General features: G+C 43.1%; 1 protein-coding gene across 3 annotated transcripts in view; it reads right to left on the bottom strand.

Annotated features, from left to right (window-relative positions):
- Positions 1-810: 810 nt before the first annotated feature.
- Positions 811-18415, bottom strand: part of CDKL4 (cyclin dependent kinase like 4) — a 53715-nt gene continuing 36110 nt past the window's right edge. For all 3 annotated transcript variants that reach the window (XM_070069210.1, XM_070069209.1, XM_002709908.5), the window contains 5 exons: positions 16848-17045; positions 14618-14700; positions 13201-13257; positions 8390-8524; positions 811-5926 (listed from right to left, as the gene is read on the bottom strand). In XM_070069210.1, the coding sequence (XP_069925311.1) occupies positions 5825-5926; positions 8390-8524; positions 13201-13257; positions 14618-14700; positions 16848-17045 (575 nt within the window). In that variant the 3' untranslated portion in view covers positions 811-5824. The remainder of the gene's footprint in view (positions 5927-8389; positions 8525-13200; positions 13258-14617; positions 14701-16847; positions 17046-18415) is intronic.

Here is an 18415-nt window from a genome sequence, read left to right as displayed (position 1 = left end):
TTAAGACACCACTTGGGATACCAGTATTGGAGTGCCTGGGTTCAAGTTCCAGCTCTGCTTCCAATGCAGTTTCCTGTTAATGAGCACTCAGGGAGGCAGCAGGTGATGGTTCGAGTGTTTGTGTCCCTTCCACCATGGGAGGCAGCAGGTGACGGTTCAAGTGTTTGTGTCCCTTCCACTCACATGGGAGACTAGGATGGAGTTCCAGGCGCCTTGCTTCGGCCTAGCTACTGCAGGCATTTGGGGAGTGAGCCATAGATGGACGAACTATCTCTGTCTCTCTCTGCCTTTCAAATAAAATGAAAAAAAAAAAAGGGGGGGGGGAGGGCCACGTAAAATAGGACTATTTCCTTTATTTTACTAATGGTTTTTCTGTCTTTTGATCACTAGTGTGAGTGTATTGAGCCTTTTTATCTTTTAAACTCACAACAGAAACACAAGTGAGAATTTGGAATTAAAGATTCAAGAAATTTTCATATCCTGTAGCTAAGTATTATAAACAGTTACAGAAAAATTTTTGATAAATTGAAAAAAAGGATCTCACAGACTCAAAATACAGTTGTTAGATGTTCTTGGGGATAAGCAGCTAGCTAGTCAGACTGGAAAAGATTTTGTTAGTTTTTCCAAATTGTAAAAATTCCCAACCCAAGACACACACAAAAAAAATAGCTTGCCACACCAGCTGCTCAGACATTCCAACCAACAGGAAATTAAAAAACAAGTTCTGGAATTTACATATGAAGATGACAGTTTTTCCTCACTTAAATACAAAGTATTAGACAATGAAATAATAGTTGAGTTGAATAGTAATTAGGAAACAGAAATATTTATAACTTTTATTAAAATAAGCTAAAGAACATGTTCAGGTTAAGTTATATACACTGATGTACGGTTATCAAAATACTTGACCACCCCTATGTAGGCCTTCTAAATATCTGTAGCTAAATTTTTAGAAACACCATAATATTACATATGTTTAACATAATACAACTAAAGTGCATAATGAATTATTTATAGTAGTTTAAATTAGCTTTAATTAGCCTTCTGCTTATTATCAAATTCTAGACATATATCTACAATTTCCAGGGCTTTGAAGCAGATCTGCATCTATACAAATATGTCCTAAAATCCCAAGTAGACCCACAGCTTCTTCACTGAGACAATATTTAGAGATATGGTCTGGGAGAGTGGTTCACAACAGGAGACATATGCCTGTTGAAAACGATTACCAATTCTCAGCCTGGGTAACTGATGGGTGCAAATTAAAAAATGACGAAGCCCAAGTCTCTGCTGTTGAAATATAAAATCTGTATAATTCAGAGGTATTTGTAGAAATCGTTTAAGTTATCAATTATAGAAATCACTAAGAGTGATGCTAAACTTAGAAAGTTACTCTATGTCCCCCGCCTTGATGGATGTCTTAATACTTGACAGCATTAGGTGTCATTTCCAAAATAATTAGAGTTAGATTAACACATCAAGGAAGCATTACATATTACTAGGCATGTTAAAAGCACACCTGTCTTATTTACATTAATTAAAATAAGTGATAATTAGCTTCAAAATCCACTTTTACTTATAAAATATAGCCTCTATTAGACAGTTGTCTACAAACTACTATGAACCTGATAAAACTCAAGGTAGGTTGTAGCCATAAGCATGTGTATGAATGAAATACAAAGCAAGCAGGAGAGACAGAGAGTTATGTCCCAGCTCCAGGCATTGTTAATGAAAAGCCTCTTCTACCAGGAGATCCATTCAGGACACAAACGCTGTGCTATAGAGAATCACAGAAGGTTTGAGCTGAAGGGGGAGCCCCAGAAATCATCCAGGTTATCTTTCCTCTTATTTTACCCATTAGAAAACAAAGGCACAGAAAAGCTACCTCCAGGCCAAGTGATCTTTACTTTTATTCCTTTCTTCCTTTGTTTACCTCCTCCTCCTCCTCTGAGTGACAGAGAGAGAGAAGGAGAGACAAAGAAAGGGAGATCTTCCATCTACAGGTCCATTCTCCAGATGCCTGCAACAGCCAGGGCTGGACCAGGCTGAAGCCAGGAGCCAGGAACTCCACCCAGGTTCCACATGGGTGGCAGGGACACAAGGAGTTGGGCCACTACTCTTTACCTCCCAAGCACATTAGCAGGAAGTTAGATCTGAAGTGGAGGAGCCAGGAACCAAATCAGGTGCTTGGACAAGGGATGCAGGTGCCCCCAGAAGCTGCTTAACTGTCTGCAGCACAACACCTGCCCTTAAGTGTTGTCTTATTCTCTATCCATTGCTCTTACAGGTGGTTAGTCTTCTGCTAAAACAAGAATGAAGTGGTTGAGTTAATGACTTTAACAGAAAACAAACACGTAGAACATTAACTTGTAAGCGGCATTTATCTTTACGTGTTAAGTACATGCATACAATCTGTGTGCTTGCAATTACACTTAATACTTTACACTGACACCCCAGTGTTTTTAAGACATTGCTGTTAGTGGGACTGAAGCATCATTCCTCTTCTGGTGGTATCTTTTCATTATAAAAATCACTTTCTTTGTGGAGAATGCTTTTGCCATTCAAGTTGTTCCAAAACCAGGATTGGAAATCACAGGTGGTGACAAATGACTGAGAAAGTGCCAACTTTTTGACAAATTATATTTCTAAGGCAAGGAGACTAAGGGAACAAAAAACATCTTTGGAATTTAAAAAGGCAAAATAATTGACTAATTATCTGATGTACTGTAGTTTCAGAAATTTGCAGGAGCAAAGAAGAGCAGCGGGAGAAGGAGACTCTACTTTCTCCTTCAACTCTTTCCCTAATCAAGAGCTTTACCCTTTACTCCACCATCTCTCCGATCCCAAGGATTCAGAAGCCCATAGTGATTCTTTAACCAGTTACAGTCATCTTCACAAAGTCACCTGCTGCAAGGGCTCCGTGGCTGGAGAAGCTGGAACAATCACATTCACATAACCACCAGGACCGCAACAGGTGCAAGGCCGAGTCCAGGCCCACAGCTTCTCTGGCTGAGAGAGGTTTAATTTCATGTTCTCTTATATGGAGCTAAGAAGTCTGCATTTTAAATGGCCTGAGAAGTGCTCTACAAAACAAACAAACAAAAAAAACAGAAACAAAAACAAACAAACAAAAAACAAACAAAAAAAAACCCCAAAGCAAAACAACCTCATGGGGACTGAGCAGGCACGCAGGTACGGAAGGTGCGATGCACTGAGCAGGGTGTGGAGAGGTCAGGCACAGGTGGAACAGAGAAGTGCTCCGGTGGCATCACTCGCTGTGACGGTGCAATTTTTGGACAGCATCAGGAAAGAGCTATATAAAGAAATTAAAAGGCCTGAAAGTTGGCAGGGGTGAGACGCAACCCAGGTGAGCCAGAAACTGCACCAGAGGCTGCAGGAAATGCTTGGTTACAGAAGTAAGTGGGCTTCTGCGAAGAGGCCTGGGGCAAGCTGAGTTTTACAAAAGTCGGGGTTGAATCCAGACCCTGGACACTGAAGTGCAAGTCCCCTCCATGGGACCGAGGAGTGTGAGCGAATCCGTGTAGCACGGAGGCCCCAGGGGTGCACTTGAAACAGAAACAACGAGTGGCAGCTCGGGACCTGTGTCCCTGAGTGACACGGGCAGCGGCCAGGCGAGGTGGCCCGGGGTCACCCAGGGTCCGCCCCACTGGCGGATGCTCTCAGAAGATTATTTTCCTTCACAGCAATGTGCCTGCGTCAGAACATTTTTATAAGTGTTAGATGCTTCTTCCTCTCTCCTCCCCAGTGATGCCTGAGGGGTGGATTTGTCTAAGCAAAAACAATGAGGAAGAGGAAGGTTAGTTTGAATAAATGCCTGAATGCTATAAAAAAAAAAAAAAAAGGAAGACAGTCACTTCACCAATCCCTGCCAAAGACTCAATTGTTTGAAGCATGATTCTGAGAAAAATGGGTAATGCAGTCACGTGCTGTCTTCCAATTTCCTATGTGCACACACATGCGTGTGTATGTGCATTACGTCACATATATATTACATATTATCTGTGTGTACCGACGACCAGTGACCAGTGAGGATGTGAGAGGCTTGGTAATAAGAAGGTTTACATGAAAACAAAACAAAACAAAAAAACCCCACTATGAAAGCTAAAAAGAAATCTTCCAGCAAAGTCGCCTTTTATCTTTTCTTCTTCATTTTCCTTGTGCCTGTGGTACCATCCTGTTAAAAATCCAAGAAACGAACACATCTGCGGAGGCACACTGTTGCTAACATGGTGAGAATAAGGAGGCCCTATCAGCTTCTACGCATACTAAAACTGTGAAATTTGCCAAATAAGCTCCCTGAAGTCCCTCCAGCAGGCAAGAAACTATTGTTTAGCTGCCATTCATTCTTAGTAAATGGAGACTCCTGAATAACCGAGGTTCACTGGAAGTTTCCATTGCCATATTCACAAATGCAGATTCTGAGAGATGTTACTGTGTTTCCCTAGCAGTACATGCTTCACTCCTGGGGCCAGACACCAGAGATTTCTGGGATAATGTGCACCTGTGAAATCTGACAACATTCAGGTAAGCATGCCAGACCCCGGAGCAGGCAAGAGTTCATGAAATGCTCTTCATTTTTGCTCACAGGAACGCCACTGCTTTTAGCCATTTTGCCTGACAGTGACAGGCAGCCTTGGGCTATTATTTCACACAAGTTCCTTGAGAGCAAACTAAAAGCACTTTCCAACATTCTGCTTTCTTTGTGGATGTCCGGCAGAGAGGACATCCACTATGATACTTCAAAACTTCTAAGTATACACTTATATAGCTAATATCTCCATACACTTATACATAGACAGACAGATGTTACGCTTCCTTGGGAAAAGAACCCAAAGTAAATTCAGCTCACTTATTAGATGTTTTCTGCAGTTTCTGGATACATAATGCAATTGACAGAAGGATAGTCCTGCTCTTAGCAGAATTTACAAACCCAATCTGATTATGATGCAGTCACTAAGTTGAGGGTTGCACAAGTTCACAGAGGCTACGGATTCGACTGTTTGGAAGAGGAATGGCAATAAATGATTTAAACACCGCGCCCAGGAGGACTGCTCTCAGCACTGAGAGGGTCAGCCAGGAGAAAAGGACAGAGTCCTGACCGCCAAAGGAGAGCATCAGGGTCAGCGGCCAACTATTCAATTGCAGCACTGTCATGAGGATGGTGACTTCCTGTCATTCATCCATGATTTGCTATATATGGAATTCGTATGGAATTTTCTCTAACTAGCTTTAAAAATAGAATCGTCAATGTCTCATGAGAGAAAAACTAGAATCTTCCATGGAATCAAAGAATAAACCTGCATGACCTTGCAAGGTTCCCTTTCTACATCAATGTCAAATGTGAAAAAAAATGCCAGCATTACTCAACAGTAGAGGGAATTAAAATGCAGGAACATAATGTCATTCATTACACAAACAACAGCAAGACAGGCTATTTGATATTGCTTTAAGATGCTTTGTGGTCTGCTGAAGCAAGGTGATATATGCAAATCTTTCTCATAAAGCGAGGCATAAGTCCACAAATTTCCAATATAAATTGCCTCCGGAAGGGCTGCTGAGAGTGAAAATGTCTCCTCCCAATGTGCAGTTTCAGGCCTTACAACACTTAAAGAAATGTGCTAAAAGAGAAAATTGGCATGGAGAAAGCACGGGAGAGGAATCAGCAACGATCACAGCAAAACAATTCTAGAAGGCATCTTAATTTTCATATGGCTAATTTGCATTTGAAACACTGAGAATCCCTATCTCGCTCGTACAAAAATGTGTACATATTAAATTACTTTGCACTTGAAAGAACATTTTCCTAAATGTTTGGAAGATGATCCAATTTTAACTGGAGGACTTGTTTTCTTCCATCAGGTGTGGGGGAGATGTGGCTTCCTGGTATGAGAGGCAACAGTTGATTCTAATAGCAGAACAAGACAAAAATAAAAGAGCAAATTGAAAATTTCTATATAGACACGGGTTGAGTTAAAGGTGGTTAAACAACAACAAGAAGAGAGATACTGTACCAAGACGTCAACAAGATATCAATTTTAAAATTAAACTTGGTGACCTTTCCAGAAACCTGTGATCCTGCGAGACCTGAAAATCAGCTCCTATCACTTATTCTAGGATTCTCATGGGTGCACTATTATTTATTCCAAAACGTTTTCTTGTGAGCATCTAGTCAGTGTTTAAAGGATGCCTGCTGGCTATTAAGCAGTGATTCCTGGGGTCCCTATCCCACTCATCTCTACTTGTGAATAGCCAGGATATTGGCGAAATCCTTACTATCAACTTATTTATCCATTAGTGTTAAGATTATTTAGTCTTAAGGAAACTGTTATCCACCCAGAGATCTAAAAGTTGGGATCCAGGCAGAAATTTGAACTCACACTGGATTCTAAGATCTTTCCAAAACTTTCCATTTATTTTCTGGTATGGTAAAATGTCTAGGAAGAGGTGCATCCTCAGAAAGAAAAAGAGAACTTGAAGCACATCGGCCTTGATTGCTGGGAACCTGACTTGGAGGAGGGAGCCGTCTAGGCGGGGGGCCTTGGTGGGTGCTGTGCTGGGGCCCATCACGCAGCGGTGGACAGGACACACTGTACTAAGGCCAAGGGAACCTTCGTGATCTTTGTAAAGATCATTAAGCAAGCTGCCGTGTTTTTCTTTTGTCATCCCCAGCTCTTGGAAGGCTTTCTGTGAAGTCCCTGACTAGTCTCAGAGGGGCTCTGAAGAGCAAAGGTGGCACAGCTGTGTAATGGAGCCTAAAAGGGAGAGCAGCACCCTTCTCCCCCAGAGGTGAGTGTGGGCAAAGGTGGTGGCATGGACAATGAACGAGGGAAGAGGGAGAAGTGGTCTGGGCAGTGACATCCTCTATCAGTTGTGGGGAGGAGGTGAGATATTTTTAAGGAGATGAGGTCTTTCCACACCCAATTCACACTGTATTTCAGATTGTATTTATTATTGCTGCCTCAGACTTACTTGAATAAACCTAATCTTTTTGTTATTTACACAGCATTGGGATGGATGTGCAAGTGATTAACAATGAAAGGTAAAATAGCAAATCTAAGAAAATTTTGGATACCCAGAAACTTTGTATTCAAATAATTTTTCATCTTATTGATTAATTGATCTTTATCTCCCAACAAACTTCTATTTGAACTATTAGAGGTCAGAAGAGGGGCCGGCGCTGTGGTGCAGTGAGTTAAGGCCCGCCCCTGCAGCACCGGCATCCCATACGGGCGCCAGTCTGAGTCCCGGCTGCTCCACTTCTGACCCAGCTCCCTGCTCATGCAGCTGGGAAAGCAGCAGAGGATGGCCCAAGTCCTTGGGCCCCTGCATCCACGTGGGAGACCTGGAAAAGGCTGCTGGCTTCGGATCAGCTCAGCTTCAGCTGTTGTGGCCATTTGGAGAGTGAACCAGCAGATGGAAGACCTCTCTCTCTTTCTGCCTCTTCCTCTACCTCTCTCTGTAACTCTTTCAAATAAATAAAAACATAAATATTTCTTAAGAAAAACATTGGTCAGAAGAAAAAGACTGCTTTCCTCCCTTAGGGAAAACATGCTGATGAGAAAATAAAGGACCAAAAAATTAGATCAAAAGTTGAAGACGGGGCAAATGCAAAACATGACAATCATTAGCCCTGACAAACTGAAAATCACCAACGTGGTTTATTAGTAAGCAATGCTCACCAATTTATTCATTGGAAAAATATTCATTAGTACCTTCTATGTGTCAGGTTATTTTAGATACTGGGTATATAAGATGGGGGGGGATCTAAACCAAAACAAAACCTCCTTCCATGGAGTTTATGTTTTCAAAGTCTTCTGAAACCAATGAAGGAAGGACAGTCTATCAAACTGCCGAACTATTGTTGACTACCTTGCTCTGCAATGCTGGCCCCTTGTCAGGCAGGATCTAGCTCCCGGGTGTCTGGTTTCACCCCTTTGTATCTACCAGAGCTTGTCCTTGGTTTCATGGGTTAAGTTGCCTAACATGGGTGAAGAGATGGTGAAAAGAGTCACGTTTCCAATGCTGGGGGTCTGGATGCTACACAGAGGTCCTGGGATTCCTTAATCATGATGGCGATACTCGGTCCTGTCCTCATCAGGGTTCTACTGTGCAAAGCTGTTGCTTCTTAGGTATGTGATCTGGCAGCTGGCAGACCCAATCAGTGTAGCCAAGGAGTTGCGCAATAATTTGATTCCAGTGTTTTTGGAATAAGATTTGCAACAATCTAGATATTCTCAAGTTCTATGATTTTATTACATCAATCACAACTAACCCAGGGCAAAGAAAAGGTCTTGATCTCATTTTGAAAGATAAAAAAAACAAATAAAAGAACCCTTTGTACAGCATTTTAACTTTTGAATGGAGGTACCTGCTGACGTCTTCTGTTTCTTCCCTCATTACGTGCTTTTCTTTTAATTTGTTCCTCTCGGAAAGAGTCAAAGTAGGAGCTCTCCAGGAGTTGGGCACAGGTTAATCTGTCATTTGGATTCATCTTCAGACACCCCTTCAGATAAAGAGAAAAGCAAGGAAGATATTAACAGAAGGGTTTATTTTATTACTGTACCCAAAACTTTGAATAATAACTTGACAAACATGACTTTTAAAAATCTTTAAGTTTATATGATATCCAGTGCTCAGAACTTGTTAATAGCTAGACTAGCTCTTCTTTTGCCAATTGGAAGCATTTGCGGACGGGATGCATGGACATCCAGTGTCTCTGGACGGGCCACGTTGGATCACCTGTTTCTCCCCATGGCATCTTTCCATTCTAGTGAAACCAAGGCAGAAGTCTGCAGGGTGTGGTCTCCGTGAGTTTGTCAGAAATGTAAATTCTGAGGTCCTGCCCCAGCCTTGCCAAATCACAAGCACTGGGGATGGGTGGGGCCTAGCAACCTGTGCTTAACAAGCCCTCTGGATGGTTCTGATAACCGTATAGTCAAGTTTGAGAACCAGTGGTTCTTAAGCTGAAGAAGCTATGAACCTCAATGAGTGGAAGAAAGCTAAAATGGGGAGAAATGGAATATGTATTCATATAGGAATAACTAGAGGCAAAAAAAGAGGTGGTGGCATTGTGGTCCTTTGTGTGTGAGGCTGTGGAAGCCCATAGCTCAGCCTCTGAGAGTTAGGAGTGGGGAGTGTGAGAGGTGCAGGCCAGGCACAGTCCTGATGTGTGATCTCTGCTGAGAAGCCCTGGTATTCCCTGGCCAGAGCATGAAGAAATGGGGCAGCTTTACCACGCGCAGGCACAGGCGACTTGCCACTTCTGCCTCAGGTCTGTTGGAGAGAAATAAGGCTCGCCAGCACCGCACTCGTGTGTCCAGACAGTGGTGTCACCTGAAGCTGTCCCAGCTGTGGGCTGCCCTGTGGTGCCTGTTCCTGAGCCCAGCTCACCTCTGGTCTCTGAGGTCCCTAAAAAAGCTGCCTGTCTGTAACCAGTCTCATCTGCCCCTTGCAGTGGGAGCTGAACAACCCTGCTCAACACAGCCAGATTCACAGTCCCTTCACACCTATGACCTGCTGCAACAGATCAACCCTCCACCCAGCTAATGATCTGCCTTTAACTAACTCTGGTTGTCACAGGGAAGTACCTCCTCAAACCTTAATACCTACAATCAGGACAGAAGTCTAATCTGAATACAGAATTTGGCAGTCTCTATTTCTTCACCAATTAAAACATTTTTTAAATTTATTTTCATTTGTTTGAAAGGCAGAGAAACAGAGAGAGCTAGGCACAGAGAAAGAGCTCCATCCACTGGTTCACTCCACAAATGCCCACTAAACAAAGGCAAAGCCAGGAGCCCAGGAACTCCATCTGGGTCTTCCACGTGGGTGGCAGGGACCCAAATACTGAGGCTATCACTGTTGCTTTCCATGGTTGCATTAGCTGGAAGCTGGATCAGAGGCAGAGGTAGGCACACTGATATGGGACACGGGCATCCCAAGCAGCGTCTTACCTGCTGCACCAAACACTTGCCCGTCTTCTTCACTTCTTGGCTACTGCCTCCATCATTCCACGTGAGCGGTTCTTGTTATTGTGCCCCTGGGCTCTACTTCTTACATGCAGCAGGTGTTTTGAGTTTTTATCTCAATTGTGTTAGACACGACTGACCACATCCTCCTTTTCAACTCTCTCCTTGGCTTCCCTGTCAGCTCACTTTCTTTCATCTGCCTCCTGGCTGCTCCTTTTCAAACCAGCCTTTGCTATTACACCTTCTTTTCCATCACAGTCGGATGGACTGTCTCAAGGTTTACCCGTTGCATCCTCATTTTTCTCATCTGTCCTCAGTTTTTAGCTGATCTCATTGACACCCATGATTTCAATTATCAGGACTTGCTGGAGATTTCCATACCCATAATTCTGTTACAGACCTGTCCGCCAAACTCCAGACCCACAGGTGCAATTGCTTACTTAACTTTTCTTCTTGGTCTCTTCGGCACTGTCACAGGTTAAAATGTATCCTCACCAAAAGAAAATTTTGCTCAAGTCCTAACTCCCAGTATCTCAGAATGTGACCCTGTTTGGAAATAAGGTCTTCGTGCATGTAATTTGTTAAGATGAGGTCACAGTGCAGTAGCATGGACCCCTAACCCAATTATGACTGGTGTCCTTAAAAGAGAAGGGAAAGCAAGGTGAAAACAGACACACAGAGAGAACGCCATGTGGTGACGGAGGCAGACACTGGAGTTATGCTGTCACAAGCCAGGGGATGCTTGGGGCTACCAGAAGTTGGAAAAGGCAAGGAAGGATCCTCACCAAGTTTTCAGAGAAAGCAGGGACCTGCCAGCACCTGGAAATGGACACAGAGCTCATCCGGGCCACTCTCCTCTACTTCACTCCCCAGAGAGAAATCACAATTAAGTCTCTCAGTTACTCGTAAAATATCTATCTTGAATTCATTCATGTTTTCATAGGAGCTTACAATCTACTGAAATCCAATCCATCACTAAGTGCCCCTGAGTTCTTATTTTAAAGCCAGTTTTAGATTCTTGGAAGAGACTGTTGATGCTGAGCTGCTCCATGGGTTTGGGCTGGGACAATGTACTACACGACCAGTTTTAGGAGCACTGAGACGAACTGGTGGGGGTGGGGAGTTGGGGGGAGAGCGAGGCTTCTGGGTCTTTGCCTTCCTAGATTAATTACTTTCTGTAATTTAGAGTTCTCAGAGGTATTCCTTGATTGAAGTGCTTCTAGCCAAGCAAAGGTATGGATAAGGTGGGATACAAGAAATTGGGCCAGCAAAGTCTAAGTCTGTATCCTTTTATTAAACTTTAAATTTCACTGAAAGGGGCCAACGTTGTAGCATAGTAGGTTAAGCCTCTACCTACAAGGCTGGCATCCCATATAGAAGTCCTGATTGCTCCATTTCTGATCCAGCTCCTTGCTAACGGCCTGGGAAAGCAGTGGAAGATGGCCCAAGTGCTTGGGCTCCTGTACCCACATAGGAGACCCAGAAAAAGCTCCCAGCTCCTGGCTTCAGATCAGCCCAGATCTAGCAGTTGCAGCCATCTGGGGAGTGAACCAACAGATAAAAGACCTCTCTCTCTGTCTCTCCCTTCTGTATGTAACTCTGCCTCTGAAATAAATAAATCTTTTTTAAAAATTTCACAGAAAGCCCTCTAGTGAAATTTCTAATCATCTACAGTCTTCTTCTTAATGACCAAAGTAAACTGCTACAGCGATGTAGGGTACTCATGATTATGGAGACAAATGAGTAATAAGTAATAAAACTGGGCCTGTGGTCTTATTTGGTGCCTGAGGGAGACCTGCCACACATTGGCCACTGCGTGCCACCACTGCACTTGCTACTGTCATTGGCCAACGTTTTTACCTCTTGAGCAGTTCTCTGCATAGCTTATGACCCATTCCTGTGGGGTAATTACCTGTTATGGTACCCAGTACTTATTTGTTGTTGAAGATGTCCCAATTGCAATTAGTTACAGAAGGTCTTCTTTCATCTAACATGGGGCAGGAGTCTAGGAGATAGGGTGTGGCCCATGGACTAGCACAAACTTTGATGTACTCAGAGAATTCCTGGGTCTCAGATCAATATTTCTAAGTCTAAATCAAATGGAGGAGTAACAAATTGAGCTTCATCTAGAATCTCGGGCAAGCCCACAGGGCACTATACCTTTAGAGGAGAAGACAAGGAGCTTCTCTGACACCTTAGAGTTTTGTGTCCTGCAATTGCCTGCCCGAGAACTTCCAGGTTAGCTGGAGGAGTAAACACGGTAGGCTCCTGGCTCCACCTGAGAATGGACTGGGTTTGCAGTGCCTGACATCTTTTGCTAAACTGTGAGTGGATCAGAACAGCCTGTCAAGATCAAGGCTGCGGGGGAGGGCTGGCCTTCTAGGACAGGGCCTGCAAAATTCTAGGTGAGGGTGGAGCAGTGAGGCAGGGCAGGTGCAAGCTGAGGTCAGGTGCAGCTATGGTGAGGGGAGTCACAGGGCATAAAAAGCATTCGGCTCAGCACCCTGAGTGATTGGTGCAGGCACGAAGGCTGGTCAACAACGCTGATGCTGGCTCATCCAAACCACCTCACTGTCTGGACTAGAGGCACCTCCAACTGAGCTGTTCATTCACAATCACCTAAGGAGATGTTAAAGACACAAATCCCCAGCTCTTACTCATGGAGAGTCTGCTTCCATAAATCTCTAAAGGCATATACTGGAATCTGTATTTTTGAGAAGGTCCCAGGCCATTCTGATGAGCAGCCATGCTTGGAAACACTGTTACAGATAGAAGTTAGTTGATTGTTAAAGACAGATACCCTGTCTGGTATTCTCAACCCATTCCCCAAAAGGATTTCCATATCCACTCTTGATGGAAGGGTCATACTTTGTAGTGTGTCCTCTGTGGGTCAAGCATGAATGGTAGACTGGTCTTAGGTAAGTACCTTCAGATTTTTATTAAAATCTGCCCATTTCTCTTGGGCCTAATGTAAGGGATAGGGTCTGTTGTCTGTGTGGCTCTTTGGCCTTCTTCTAATTTTAATAGATATGTCAGAATTTTTACTGCTTAAAATGCTGATGCTCTTTTAGCTGCAATTGGTTCAGTTTCTAATCATTTTCAATGGCTACATCCTACTTGGACATTATTTGCCCTATTTTCCATTTCTCCCACGATTACCACCTACAGTCATTACAATTTGCAGTCACAAACAGTCATGATTCTTAAGTACCTTCATGAAATTCAAAGCCACAGGATGAGCATTTGAGAACTTTTCCTCAAGAGTTTCCTGGACAACAAAGTAAAAGGATTTCAATATTACATAATAACAAAGTAACGCATATTTTGTATATATCAGTAATAATAACACTTTGCAGCCAGAGTCTCTAGTAGGTTAGATGATTAAGACTTTTTTTTTTTTACAAAAACTACTTTTTTTACATTATTTTACACTACAGGATAAAGGTCTGGAACGTGTTAAGACAGGAATTAATTTGATAAGGCATCTCCACTGATCCATAGATGTGGGTCCTAAATGTTCCCATCTGAAATCTACCACGCTGCCTGGTATCTGTGCCTGGTCTTTTTATGAGGATGTTTTGAGCCTTCATGAAAACACACTGAACTACATGTAGAAGAGCTCTACAGAAATCAACAGAAAGATAAACACACGAGAAACAGAATCATGGGGAGGGCAGGGACTGGGGAGCCTTCAAAGGTGTAATTTTACTTCTTTAGCTGGGCAGCAGACACATGAGTTTGTTGTATTTCATTCTTAATTAAACATACGAACATACTACTTTATAACCTTTGGCCTAATTTTATCTTTTTTTGTGTAAGGTTTTTGACAAACGCAACAACAGAGAAAACCAACAGTATACAACAAGGCATTGTATGAAATCTCGATTTTACATGGACAGTGTCCAGAGAGCCTCCGACTCCTCAGAGGTGCCACAAGTCACGATCTAGCGTCTCGGACCTCTCCCCATCTCTGCACTGCCTGTCTCTCCCAATAACCCTTTCTTTGTGTAGGCAGATCCTAGACCACAGGGGATTTTAAAGGTCGGAGGCCACCCCAGAGTCGACGTCTGCGGTGAGTAGGACGTCAAGCAGTCACGGACATGTTCCTGGCAGAGGCAGGAGGACACAGGTGATGGCTGTGACCTGGAGCTTAGTGAGCCCAGTGAGAAGCCTTTTGTAGAATGGCCAGCCTTCCATGGGAAAATATCCGCCAGGGGAAAAAGGTTTTTATTGATTTGTGCTTTGTTTCACAAGTTGAAAAAAAATTGAGTGCATGCATGTCTTCGAAATAAAGGTTACTGTAAGCACTGCTTATGAGGAAATAATGATTTCAGGGAAAGCTAACTTAGTGCTTTGGCTAAACAGATCAAGGCGTATGCTAAGACACTAAAAATGCTAGCACTTTAGATGTAACATTAAATTAATCTCTGCTAGACAGGACAGGTAGACTTCGAAAGCATTTTCTCAGCTCATTTCTCAGCAATTTTTTTTAACACGATTTCTTCAAAATGTGTCAGTATGTCATAAGAAAACAGAAACCAAAACCACAAATATTAAAAAGGAAACAACTCCTTCTTTAAAGAAAGGAGCCACACACATAACAAAATACCCAAAATAGAGCAGCTTACCATGTCTTCTGGCTCAGGTATACTGATGCCATGGAAAAACTGGTTACTTCTAAAGATAGACTGATGTCTTGGTATTAGCTTTCCTGTAGGATAGGAACCAGAAAAACTCCTGATAAGTGTGCTATAAAATAACTAACTAACTGGCTAACCTAAACTCACTCACTCACTAAATGGCTACCTTCTGAGGTAGGGATCTGAAACACTCGCAGTGACCGAGTGGGGCCACGGGGGACCCGCCCTGCAGAAGCAGGTCTCCCTGGGCAAAGCCAGTCCCCTTCCACAGCTTTCTTCCCCATTCTGCTCCTCAGCCTCCACCAAAGGACGAGCTGAGAAAACTGGTGCTGTACACACACTATCTCCTTTCATCTCGTAACAGTCTCCCAACAGTGGTAGCTGTTTCTTTTTCTTCCTCTTCTTTGTAAATCTCCCCCATCCATGAGGACAATGAGCTGAGAGGGGCAGTGTGGCCAAGAGCATGCGGTAATGAAGCAGCCGACCCAAGATTCAAACCCAGCCTTGTCTCATGCCAAACACCAAGCTAGGTCTAGTATCCATCTAGTGCAAATTTCCAGAATCCTACTCGGAAACCAATCAAACCGACAACACACACTGAAGACATGCCCTGGGATGACACTCCACCCCGAAGCTTCACACTGCAGATTTCTCCAGGAGAAAGGAATCAGCCAAACCTGGAACTGGCCAGCAGCCCTGTGGCCAGGACAGCCCACGAGGAGGAGCGAATACCTACTCGTGCTGTGTGTGGAGGTGTAACTCTCTTTGCATCCACACTCCTGAGGGAAGCTGCAGCTAACCCTGTGGGTTGTATTCTCTTCCAACCAGCTGCAGGTAGACAATGACTGCCAAGCACGATGACACGTAATTGTAGGGTCATGGAAAAAACCACCCAACCCCAAACCTCAAGTCCTACTCCAATCTCATTCTTAGCTGGCTGTATGATCTTGGGTCAGTCATGGAGGCTCCCTGAGCCCCAATTCCCTCATACATGAAATAAAAATAAATACAATAAAAACTGTAAATAAGTACAATAAAACTGTAAATAAGTACAAAAATAAGTACAATAAAAACTGTAACTTTCTTACTGGCTTTTCTTATGATTGCAAGAGATAATATAGTAAGGAAGTACTTTGTAAATTCTGAACTGCTAAGCAAGGAGACATGCCAATGGGACTTTATACTTCAGCAGCCACTTTTGATCAGGAAATAAAAATCAGATTCTTCAGTTCCACCATGGGAATTTGAAAACTATGGTCTTCAGGCCAGTTCTAGCCCAGTGCCTGTTTCTGTCTAGCTGAGATCTGACAATGATTTTTAAATGGATTTTTAAAAGCATTCAAAGAGGGGCCGGCGCTGTGGCTCACTAGGTTAATCCTCTGCCTGCAGCACCAGCATCCCATATGGGCACTGGTTCTAGTCCTGGCTGCTCCTCTTCCAGTCCAGCTCTCTGCTGTGGCCCGGGAAGGCAGTGGAGGATGGCCCAAGTGCTTGGGCCCCTACACCTGCATGGGAGACCAGGAAGAACCACCTGGCTCCTGGCTTCAGATCAGAGTAGCTCTGGCCATTGCAGCCATTTGGGGAGTGAACCACAGAAGGAAGACCTTTCTCTCTGTCTCTCTCTCTCTCACTGTCTGTAACTCTACCTGGCAAATAAATAAATAAAAATCTTTAAAAAAAACATTCAAAGACTATTTTGTGATGTGTTCATGGATACATTGTGTATACCTGCTTTTTTGCATGACAGCAACAGAGTCAAGCAGTGGCAACACACACTCTAAGGCCTGCAAATCCTAAAACATTTATCATCTGGTCTCTTATAGAAAAAAAATTTGCTGACCCCCTCCTCTAGGGTTAAAGAGAGGAAAGCTTGTCACAATGGACAGAACCTGCATTTGGTTGAGTATCACTTAGATGGAGCTCTAGGCAGCTGACTCATATCCCTATCACTATCTTAGCCCTACATGGAAAGTAAATGTATAGCTTATTCCATGACTAATTGACTTTTTTTGGAAAGATATCTGAAAACTCACTAAGAGGAGTTAAGAGTCGATGTACTGGGAAAAGGACTGTGCTTTGGCTACAACTCAGAAGCCAGAACGACCATTCTGAGTAGCACTTTAAAAAGCAATAAAGCTCTTGCTTTGTTTTGCATTACAAAAGGCACACTACACTATAATCATTTAGCAAGCCCATAGCCACAGAATACAATTCATACCCAGTGTTCTGATGATCAGATAAAGTTGGTCCACATCTGATTTCCCAGGCCAGAGTGGCTGGCCTGTCAGGAGCTCTGCAAAAACACAACCGATTGCCCAGACGTCCACTGAAGAACCATACTGAGTATCACCCACGAGCAGCTCAGGGGCTCGGTACCATCTGGTTGCAACATAATCTGTGTAGGTATCTCCTGGAACTGCAAAGGTATCAGTCAGACCAGAGGAGTCACATTCTCCCCACTCATGAACCTGTGAACTGCACCCCGCAAGGGCAGGGCAGGCCTTCGTTTTCAGTAACTCTCAGAGGTCATGTATGGCTAACAGCTGCTGCACAGAGGCACTGGGTACGCAGTCACGCTGTGCACGGAAATGGTAAACTTGACTTTGGTGAGCACCCTTGTTAGTTAGCATTTACATCATCATACACAGGAGGCCATGAGATTTCCGTGGCCTAACTTACAATTTAAACCAGCAATTGTTTTTTCCACATTGTCAGGACAGTGCGTGTTGTGGATTACACTGTGTCCTCCCAAAAACCAGGTCTGAAGTCCTGACCCCTGTTAACCTGTGAATGTGACCTTATTTGGAAGTGGAGTCTTTGCAGATTTACCTGGGTTAAGATGAGGTCATATTGGACTAGGGTGGACCCTAAATTCAGCGCCTGGAGTCCTCACAGTAGGACTCCTGTGGTTTAAGTGGTTTACGCTTCACAGGGACTGCCAAGCTGTTTTCCACAGATCTCTGTCACTTCTCATCCACCCCAACAACACGAGGGCTCCACTTTCTTCATATAGTCGCCAACACTTGTTATTTGGTTGTGTGTGTGTGTGTGTGTGTGTGTATGTGTGAGTGATTTTTTATGATAGCTATCCTAATGGGTATGAATGATATCTCACTATAATTTCATTTGCATTTCTCTTATATTCGTGATGTTGAGCATCTTTTCATTTGCTTATTGGCCATCTGTATATCTTCTTTGAAGAAATCTCTATTCAAGGTCTTCACTCATTTTTAAATTAGTTTTTGCTGTTGAGTTATAAGAGTTTCTTATATGTGCTGGATACAAATTCTTTATCAGATATAAATTTGCAAACATTTCTTCCCATTGTGCAAGATACATTTTCACTCTATTTTTGATAGACAAAAAATTTTCATTTGGATGAAATCTAATTATCTATTTTTTCTTTTGTTTACATGTAAGAAATCACTATAAAATTCAATATCATGAAATGTTCTCCCTATATTTTCTTCTAAAAATTTTATAATTTTAGCTTTTACATTTAGGTCTGTCTGTGGTCCATTTTGAGAACTTTTGAATATGGCAAAACAAAAGTCCAACTTCATTTAAAAATTTTTTTATTAAAAATTAATTAATTGATATGGAAGTCAGTTACAGAGAGAGAGAGAGAGAGAGAGAGAGAGAGCACTTTCATCCAGTGGTTCACTCCTCAAATGGCCACAATGTCTAGGGCTGGGCCAAGTCAATGCCAAGAGTCTGAAATTCCATCTGGGTCTCCCACATTGGTGGCAGGGGCCCAAGTACCTGGACCATCATCTGCCCACTTCC

Source organism: Oryctolagus cuniculus, chromosome 2, assembly GCF_964237555.1.
Source record: "Oryctolagus cuniculus chromosome 2, mOryCun1.1, whole genome shotgun sequence".
NCBI classification, from domain to species: domain Eukaryota; kingdom Metazoa; phylum Chordata; class Mammalia; order Lagomorpha; family Leporidae; genus Oryctolagus; species Oryctolagus cuniculus.
Note: the sequence above shows the minus strand (reverse complement) of the source record. Positions and strands in the feature narration are given on the sequence as shown.